The 9,902-nt window shown below is 45.2% G+C and overlaps 1 protein-coding gene across 1 annotated transcript; it reads right to left on the bottom strand.

Moving 5' to 3' along the window:
* Nucleotides 1-2,341: 2,341 nt before the first annotated feature.
* On the bottom strand, nucleotides 2,342-8,162 carry LOC149346398 (uncharacterized). Its single transcript, XM_089541317.1, has 4 exons — nucleotides 8,105-8,162; nucleotides 6,020-6,070; nucleotides 3,451-3,627; nucleotides 2,342-2,520 (listed from the first exon to the last, which is right to left on the bottom strand). The coding sequence occupies exons 1-4, from the start codon at nucleotides 8,160-8,162 to the stop codon at nucleotides 2,342-2,344; spliced, it is 465 nt and encodes a 154-aa protein (XP_089397443.1).
* Between the last annotated feature and the right edge of the window lie 1,740 nt (nucleotides 8,163-9,902).

The following is a 9,902-nucleotide window of genomic DNA, read 5'->3' as shown; positions in this document are numbered from 1 at the left end:
TTTTCAAGTCGTCTTTTTGCGATCCATTACTCTGGCGTGCTATTCTTCACAAGACACCGCTGTCATTCGGAGAATTGTATGAGTGTGGTCGCGCGTCATGTGGACAAGCCAGCGATAACATGTGCCATAGCCCGTATCGGATTAATGGCTTAGAGAGCACGGCTGAATATTCTGAATAGGCGTCACCTGGTCCCCAGCAATATTATTCTCCAAAAACCCATTTTTCAGGAAGTGAACCTTATGCGAGCCTGAACAAAAAAACTAGCACGAGTTGGCTACATTCTAAACATCAGGGTCTAAAAAGGGTAGTAAGCTGACCTCTCGCGCACTTATTTTTAAAAAAAGGAAGACGAAAGCTTAGTCCCAGTTTCCTCCCATATACGCGTATTCGGATTTAGAGTGTAGGCTGACATACCTAACCGGTTGTGCACAGTCGTATTTTTCCTACATATTGTGCACACATATTCATATCTGATGGCATGTCACAGTTGCGGCCAAGATCGCTGCAGACGTAACGAAGCAATGGCTAGAACAAAAAATTCCGGGGGTCCTTCGACTTCGCCACAACGACGTTCAACTGCATCCTCGCATTGCAAAGCAGCAAGCCACACTCTGCACTTAAGCTATCATTTTAAGTAGCAGTCAGTAGTGACGGCGGCCTACGAGCAGAATCATGCCCGTCTCGCCAAAGCTGGCATGGTTCAATCGACCGATTAAGAAAAAATTCACGGCACGCTGGCATGCTTTGAGGGAACATTCACTACAGCTTGGAGGCAGTGTAACGCGAAATCATGTGCCAGCCGGTGATCAACACTGACGCAGTGTTGTCGGTACTGCACTCTAAAGAGAAAGGAGTGAAAAGAGATTAAAGCTGTCCACTAGAGCCCTCCATTTTATAAAAAGGAGTGCGCTAGAGGACAGATTACTCCCTTTTTACTCTCATGTAGGCGTATTTGTGTTTAGAGCGTGGGAACCGTCTCTTGAAGGGAAGAATCCAAGCCGACGGTTATGTGGGAAGGTCATTGCGCAACCGCAGACAATCACACACACAGGAACTCTAAACAATCTCATGGAAAGGTTAGTGAAAAGCCTTCGTGGCTCTTTCGGCTGCCCCCTGCTCACGATGCATCCTTGGTTGGACTTGTGTAGCACGCACAGTGAGGTTGAAGGTAATGTTGCATGCCTCGGTTAGCCGTCACCCATGCTACACAGGGTCTTCAGCCCTTTGCTACTGCTTCGGGGGTACGCGCTGCGAGGTCTTGACGCCGACGCCTACTGGCTTCGTACTCTGTGCTACTTGAAGGGAGAGGTGTTGATGTGCTTGCCTCTCTATTACGCTGTCTTGAGCACGTCGTAAAATTTTATTCAGCAGCAGGGAGATGCTACTGCCGGCGGCTGCCGGGGACCGAATGAGTTGCTTTAGGACACAGCAGTGGTGCTCGCAGGCGCCTGGCAGCGACCGCTGGGCAGCGCCTTCCCCTCCCCTACTGGGCGCTTCTTACATTCTCTCTTTCCATCACACGACTTCCCACGCAGGGTCAAGACCACGATTTCGGGAGTTGAACCAATAAGACTGCCTCAGTGAAACGCCACTAAAACGTTTCCACGAAATATGAATACATAGATCACTTTCTGCACATGCTGCATTGAATAGCCATCAAAAGGAGACCAATGTCCTTCCCTTTGCGCTGAAGTCTAATGCGACGAAGTCTTTGTTGACTATTAATCGCCCACAAAGCCTAGATTTCTGATGCTGTCTTCATCCGTGTTCGCTGAACACTATTTTTCACCTGTTTTCGCGAAGCCAAATCGAAGGAATGGTACGTGGTGAGACTAAAGGATTTCTGTGCGTGGCTGATTTTCAGCAAATATATTCGAACAGAAGTATATGTGTCGTTATGTGATTGAGTAGCTCAGCAATCAGTGTGTGGGCGAATAAAGCTGTGCCAGAACCAAGCCAGTCTAGACAGACGCGGGGAGACCGTTCACTAGAGAGGCCTGGTAAAAAGAGTTTTGACTGCACACATGGGTCCATATTGGGGCCTGTTGCTTCTTTTCTTTATTAGGTTTTGCGTGACGGAATCAGCAACAGCATTCAGGCTTACTGTGCTGCATATTGCGGCCGACCAGTTGTTACAAGTCGTTTAATACCCCGAAAATGAATGACGCCTTTATTCCGAAGCAGAGGATGGAAATATAACAGCAAAGGCGTTAAAACACACCGACAGTCCACAACTACAAGGATCAAGAACGCGGCGTGAGAACCGGATTTGATGAATAGCCATGTTCACTCCTGTTCATCGCCATCGCTGTGCCACACGCATGCCGGTTGCCCAGTCCTTCACTGACGGCCGCACTCTTCCTGGCAAGCCTTCTTGGTTTCGAAACGGTTCTTGTTCCCTCCGCAGCCTCCGTACACAAACATCTCGCACTTCTTGCTGTCCTTACGGTAGTAGTACATGGGTTTGGAGCTGAAGCATGGACCACTGTCAAAATCTAGGCTGCATGCTGGATTTCCGGCTGAAGATAGAAAAAAAAACAAATGGTTAACAGGGTGTCTTGATTACCCTCCCGTTAAGATGACCCTCGCATGGTCCGGCAGCATAGACCATCATAAAGTTGCCAAAATATCACCCTTCATGCAGTCGGATACCTGCAGTGGACACTACTGCAGGAATGTTCTGTCTGAAAGCCATACAGGAAGGACATCTACGAGTGTGAGAGGCGGATATACTATCTTAAATATAGGCACTGGCGTTATAGTTCAAACCATAAGCGTTCTCAACGGAAATCAAGAAAATAGGCACCAATCGAACGCGACAAAACCTTCTCTCTAATCTGTGCAGCTCAGCTTTTACCTACTGGACATTTCCTGAATTTTAGGCGACCAGCAGGCCACAGGGAATGTATGTAGCTTATAGTGCGCAAGGTGTTCTCTTGGCGACAAACCCTCTGCTGAGTCGGTGATGTTCAAAAGATACTCAGCACTGCCCAGGAATCGTGTTTCAGTGATGTTTTTCTTGGTTGTTACTTAATCCATTTGCATCAGCATTGTCATAAAGAACAAGCGCAAGACTACTCTCCAAGAACGAAGAACGCATAACGCTATCGTGTTATTAGGACAAGTGTCAGCCCAGCTATTCCCCTGTTGAAAGTTATGTACTAGAATCGCTTGATGCCACAGCGTGAATCGACGTACGCATAGGGAGTTGGGATAGACGCAGATATAGCGGTTATGGTAACTTTAATCATACCCGGTGGCGCACTCTGTCGGGGCTTACACTGCTATGAAATCAAACGCAGAATTCACCGAAGCTACGAAGGTGCGTTGGCTTGAGAGAGTACAAAGACACATGTTATGCCATCCGCCAGCCCAATGTGATTCTTTTCCTTAAACACACATTCTGCTTCCCACAACCGATCAAGTTACACTGGAGCTCATTCTCATACATCTGGCCTTGGACGTTGTTGAGTGCGCGGGCTGGGCGGTCGTCTGCTTCTCCCCAGTCTCTGTGTCACGGTGCGGCTTCTCCTCGTGATTGTCATCCACGTTCCATCCTTTCTCTTCGTTGGAGTCACCTTCGTAGCAGACTTGCTCTAACTTCGGACCACACCAGTATGGGTCACCTGCGTGCAGTGACACACTAGCATCACACACAGGCACGTCTCCCTAGTCATTCAGTGCAACTGCCTGTTTTCCGCTTAACGATGCCTTTCTTGCTGCACGGCGTAAAATAATGAAGCAACAGCACGTAGCCCCATGCGAAAAAAAAAATGAAAAATTTGAAATTGTTTTTTGGGGAAAGGAAATGACGCAATAACTGTCTCACTTATCTCGGTGGAGACCCGAACAGCACCGTAAGGGAAGGGATAAAGGAGAAAGTGAAAGAAGAAAGGAAGAAAGAGGTGCCTTAGTGGCGGTCTCCGGAATAATTTCGACCACCTGGGGATTTTTAACGTGCACTTACATCGCACAGCACACGGGCGGCTTTTGCGTTTAGCCTCCATCGAAACGCGGCCGCCGCGGTCCGGTTCGAACCCGGGCACTCCGGCTCAGAAGACGAGCGCCTTAACCACGGAGCTACCGCGGCGGGTCTACTGTTCTAAATTTAGTCAGTATCAAAAAAGAGCATTCATGACGACCACGGGTCAGCGTCATCGGGTTCGTTGTGGCCCAGCATGCCAAAGCTCACCCACTGCGCACTTGTAATTTCATTTGGTGAATAGCTTTTTGTTTATGTTACAAAAAGGTCTAGCAGCGGACTATTTTCCTGTCGCGGTGGAATTCTTTGAGGGGGTCAGGACTGTGGACGAAGCTTCTCAAAAGACCTAAGTTACATCTGGCCGTGGGCTGACATGGAAATGCAGCTGGACTGCGGCCTGAACAGCTGCAGCAGAAGAAAATGCCGCGACAAATTACGCGAGACAGTTACTAATGTGTATACAGAAGTTTAAAGCACGTCCCGTTCGGCAGGCGTTATTACAATAAAAGATGCATAAAAGCATACGGGAACTTGCTGATTTTATCATGGTTGCCGAACTGAATGCCAAAGTTCAGATTTATTGCATTTGGCCAAAAGTGCTTCTAAAGTTTCTAGTTTCGTAAAGTTTCTAGAACTAAGAAATAAGTGCCTATGAAATCATTGAAATGTGCAATGTATACTCAGGCTCCGTAAAATCATTCGTATCCTGTGTTACTTTAAGGTGAGCGAACTTTACTTTAAGCGAACATTTCAGTGAGGTCGGCTTATAATTCATGTGGTAGATTACTGCATAACGAACTGTCTAGAAACTTGATTAACTCGTAACGTCACGTAACTCTAACAAAAAATAGAGCGCGTATTTCAGGCAGCCGATGTTTTTATTACTGTACTGCGTTGTTTTTTTTTAACTGAGCACAATGCACGACAAAAAACACTCCCGAATTAGACTGAATGAAGGAAATCTTTAAATGATAACTCTATTACCGTTTATAAACGGCATTTTCTGCAACAATTCTAAAACAACAGCTTCAATGTGGCAGTAAAACGCTTCGAAGACGGCGAACTTCATTCTGAATGCACATGGTTAAGTAAAGTACACGAAACGGGAGTAGCGAAAAAGAATAGCTTAGACAGGCATCCAAGAGACTAAAGCAATGCGAGGGCTTTTCGAAGATGTTCTAGTTTCGTTTTCCAAGCGCGTGTTGCGGATAATGTATGCGTTCTCTTAATTTTATTTCGTTACCGTAGTTGCTGCAACATCTGTTCTGACCATCTCATAAGCAGACTGTCTTTGAATATACGTTGAAACGCCGACCTCCACATAACATATGCGCGTGAACTGAGCGTGTGCACGAACGCACACGTGATTTACATGACATTTATTTCCAAGCGGATTCTTGCCACATTTTTTACTTTAATAAAACTGGGAGCCGTATATCGCGTTATAGTGGGTTCATGAGACAATTGTACTTACTCGGAAAACAATACAGAGAGTGTCGTGATACTGCATAAGAGAAAAGTGCACTGTCAGCGTCTACGACAATACAGGTGAGCATGTCTCTCTGAGCACGCTCGCCATCCTACGAGTGTAAGCAACTCTGAGGGACACTACGGCTTGACATAATTTTTTCCGTCGATACATTGAGACGGAAACTCTTACTTTGACCTTGGTGCAAGAGTCGCACGAAGTTTAGCAACTGTTCTCAATTCGAAAAAAGGGGTCGAGTGTAAATCTGTCTTCGTAGTCTCAGTCGCTTTGGGACGTTAAACCCCATAAACCATTAACCATGTCTTCGTAGTTTTTTACTGATGGAAGGGCACGACAAGATTGAAAAACGAACACTTTATTCAAAGATTTGTATTTTTTTTATGCTTCTGTTCTGCGTCCTTAAATACGTTTGCCTTTCGTAAACTTGCTTGTTGTTAGTACGGCCTCGTGTATCGCGTCGTCTTTCCAAGTTATCGTGCGCTTCCAGCTCTTGGAAAAATTATCACAAACCAGCACAGCTAAAACCATCTTTTAGGCTCCTACTTACCCGATCCTTTTTTAACTGTTTCCTTTGTAGGCTTCTTATTGTTGTTCGCTCCTTGATAAACACATGCAAAGAAAGAAAAGATATCACAGACTCGGAAATGTTTCGCAAAAGGTTATACAGCGGGAGCTTGTGAACGGATTTACTAGCGAACGCCAAGCCGTCATTACGAGTAGCATCCCACGTAGTATCTAAGGACGCACGGAGCAGAGCAAGCCCAAAGCATCCGCATGACACATTCGGGTTCCTGCTACAAAAAAGTACGCAGCCTTTATACAGTCATTAGGAGAAATGCGGTTATATCACGGTTCCCATTTTCCTTATGATCAATCGATGCATAGGATTCGCAAAGCCGTGGAAAGTGACAGCGCGTACTCTAGAAAAATCCCTGCGAACCAGAGCACAAGTCTTGTGCACTAAGTGCTAGAAAATGCTTTGCTCTGTGTGTCAAGTTTTGGCACTTGTGCCTACTACCGAGCAGATTACTGAGCAATAATATGAACAGATAAAGACAATACGACCAACAAAAGTTGTTCCGACTTCAATTTTGCAAAAAGAAGTTTTTTGGTAACCGCAAAAATGAGTATTAAATAAATGAACACCTTTGAGAACGATGAATCCACACTGCCGCTAATAGGGGTTCTGTGCATGTCCGCACATATCTCGGAAAATGAGTTCCGAGGGGAGGCCTGTAATTAGTGGCCACTAAAGAAAATTGTCGAGATTACATATATATACAGGGCGTTTCACCCAAGACTACACAATTTTGAAAAATAGGCTTTCTTTAGTTAGAAGAGTGCTTTTTATGGACATAGCATTGTCAAAGGTGAGAATACCGCTAAAACGTGTTAACTGGGAGTAAGGTTGACTAATATTTAATAGTTAACTTTTTAACTATTACTGTTAGGCTCCTTAGTTACTAGGAGGCGTGTAGCCCACCGCAAGTAATGTCCATATCAATTTTTAGAATTTCGAAATGGGCTTATACGCCCTGTATATTGCTAGAAGAGGAGCCAGAGCTTTACAATGAATTGCCAACTAGCCCTGCAAGAAGTTCTCTTTAAGAATAGAATTTACTTTTACAAACACTTTTAATTTAACCCTCGAAGCCGCACGCTACGATTCCAGGAGAAAAAGCAATGAATAGAACAAAGCTGATCGTGGAAGGGTCCTTTTTTCCACCTTGAATTCGTCATGCTAATACTTATTGCACACATGACACTTGCCGAGGAACTGCCGAGGAACTCATTTTATTAAATTAGTAAGAAAAGACCACGTACAAACGTTAACGGAAGGAAAGCTGACATCTGTTAAAATGAACAGCATTGCATCCTACGCACGCATCGCGATAGAAACAAACATAATTCGCTGAAAATTCAGTGGTTTAAGGATGCCTAATATTTTGGTAGGAGTCCAAGGAGGATGGCGATTCCTCAACACTGCTATCCGTCCTTAGCGTCGCGAAAATACTTTGCAAACCGGCTCGCCTCAAGTTTCTCATTTTGCGTATTGTCGACTGACAAGCCTGAAAAGAGACGTAGTGGCGATCTCTAGATCGCATGTAGCTGGCAATGATTCATCGCTGCAAGGCAAGTTCGTTTGCCCGCAGGTTTAGGTGCACTGGGCCGCAAACTACGCTGTAATGAGACCCTAGGATACCACTACTGTTTTATATCGGCATGCCAAATAAAACCAAACTCTGCTATAGAGACAGACTTCTATTAGGTGCGACTTGGGAATAATAATAATAGTAAAGAAAAGAATGAGCACGAAGCAGTACAAAGAAGCATTTAAAAAGAATGAGAGTTCTTGAAGCGTTACCATTTTTCTTCTATTCTACGTCTTCGCACTCAACTATTCGTCAAACTGACAAAAAAGCAGCATTTGAATAAGCAGTACAATAATAGCCAGCATATTGGAATTGTTGTAAAGGGAGAAAAAAACTGCGTCAATGAGAAGTGTATTCGTGTATTCACATTAGCGCCCATATCTCCGATAGCGCTGGCATCAACAGCTGAATCATAACCTTTCAGCATGTATTCTGAACAAGGGTACAAACTAATTAAATTAAAGGAACATAAGACTTACCACACATGACACAAAGGCTTGCTAAAAGCCACCACAGCGACCTCACTGTATTCCGCATAGCGGCTACATGCAGGTTTGCGATATAACTACCGCTTCGTGCGGTGGTACGTCCGATGTAGTGGCGCCGATGAAGCGTACTCCACGAATTCAAGGTGCCGTTAAAAGCATCTCTTCTCCGTAAACAGAACGTACTAGAACCCAGAACCCTACGGAGGGGCTTCTGTCGTCAAACTTTGATTACCCTTTGTCGTATCGATAAGGCTTCACAACCATTCAGCTTTAGATTCAGAGGAAGTCATGAACTGTGTTTTGTATTTGCATTGCGCATAACAGAAGAACGACAAAAAAAAAAAAACACTTCCGGGTGGTTCTGTTCAGAACACACACACCAGCCTGAACTTCATTGGCTGTCTTTACAGCTTCCGCAGCTTCCGCAGCTGACAAGCTGTGTCGCTCCCGTTACGTGAAGTATAACCAGCTATAAATTAGGAGCTATAGCGCCACCCCAGCAGTTGTACAAAGGTTTTCTGATTGCCTTCTTTTTTACCGCTAGCTCATACAAGTGCGAGGTTGCTGCTACTCGCGACGGTTGCGCCGCCTTTGTTTACGGCTTTTCAATACGGACTTCGCGGAAATCGAGCCTCGGCAACACTGAGAACGTTGCCACGCGTTGCAAACACTCTCATAAATCGTCGACTTTTTGAGTGGAAGAAAGAAGGTTGGCTACAATCTGAGAGAGCTGGCCAGGAGTTTCTGCTTATGTCAGTGAAAGTGGTCCTGATTGAAACGCGTTTCTTTGTTCATCTTTATTGCTTTATTTTTTTACTTCCGGCTAATTTAAAGCCGGCTAATTTAAAGAAACGGCGCAATGTAACGACGGCACACCTGTGACTGAACAGTTATTTTTGTTTCTCGCTGTTTGCCAATTAAAGCTTGTCACGTCGGGCTTGTCAATTGATTAATACTTTGCGAAAAAACTTGTCCTTTAACCGCTGCGGCGCAAAGTGGTTACGGTTCTCGGCTGCTGATACGAAAAACGCGGGTTCAATCCCACCCGAGGCTGTCGCATTACGATCGAGAGTAATGCTAGATTCATGTGTGTACTGTGCTGAGGGTGTACTGTCCGACCAAGGGGATCGAAATTTCTGAAGCCCTCCACTACGATGACCCTCATAGCCAGAGTCACTTTGGGACGTTAAAGGCCACAAGACTAAACCAAACTATCTTTCACTAAAAACTACGATTAGCTATCTGAAAGTACTCAGCGTCAGTGAATAGGGCTACAGAGACGGGATATTTTTGCACATTCGAGAAAGCGACATGATTATCCTGGGCATATAATTTATTGCACGATGACCAATAAGCGATTCTGCGGGCCACAAGTTCAGTGTCCACACAGGTTACGCGACACGCTTGATTTTTCTGGAGATAGGAAGTAAAGAGGATGTTAATGTTGAGGCGCGGTTATCATTGTCATTCATTAGTACATAACTGGCGCTAGCTGTGTCCACGGTTGTTTCAGTATTCTCCAAAGAAGAGCTCCCCTAACTGATTAGGACGGTTTGGCGTGGCAAGTGTGGCTAAAAAGACGAATAAAGAGAAATACTAAATCAAGCTGCATTAATCGGATAGCTTCGCGTGATCGCCAATACGTGACTCTTTGGTTTGGCGTTTGGGATTTAGCATCCCAAAGCGGCTCAGGCTATGAGGGACGCCGTACGGGCGTCTGGCCACTATGCGTCTGGCCACTATTGGTTAATCGCTTTCTCATAGAGCGCTATTTCGACGTGAATGGGCA

This window comes from Amblyomma mixtum, chromosome 4 (genome assembly GCF_055824585.1).
Source record: "Amblyomma mixtum isolate Tamu chromosome 4, ASM5582458v1, whole genome shotgun sequence".
Taxonomy (NCBI): Eukaryota; Metazoa; Arthropoda; class Arachnida; order Ixodida; family Ixodidae; genus Amblyomma; species Amblyomma mixtum.
This window is presented reverse-complemented; position numbering and strand designations above follow the sequence as displayed.

Excerpts from the sequence above, each read along its gene's own strand:
- LOC149346398 (XM_089541317.1), bottom strand. The coding sequence starts at position 8,162 with ATGCGGAATACAGTGAGGTCGCTGTGGTGGCTTTTAGCAAGCCTTTGT. Across the intron at positions 3,628-6,019 it reads AACAGTTAAAAAAGGATCGG|GTGACCCATACTGGTGTGGT; the intron begins GTAAGTAGGAGC and ends CACTGCACGCAG. Across the intron at positions 2,521-3,450 it reads AACAACGTCCAAGGCCAGAT|CCGGAAATCCAGCATGCAGC; the intron begins GTATGAGAATGA and ends TTCTATCTTCAG.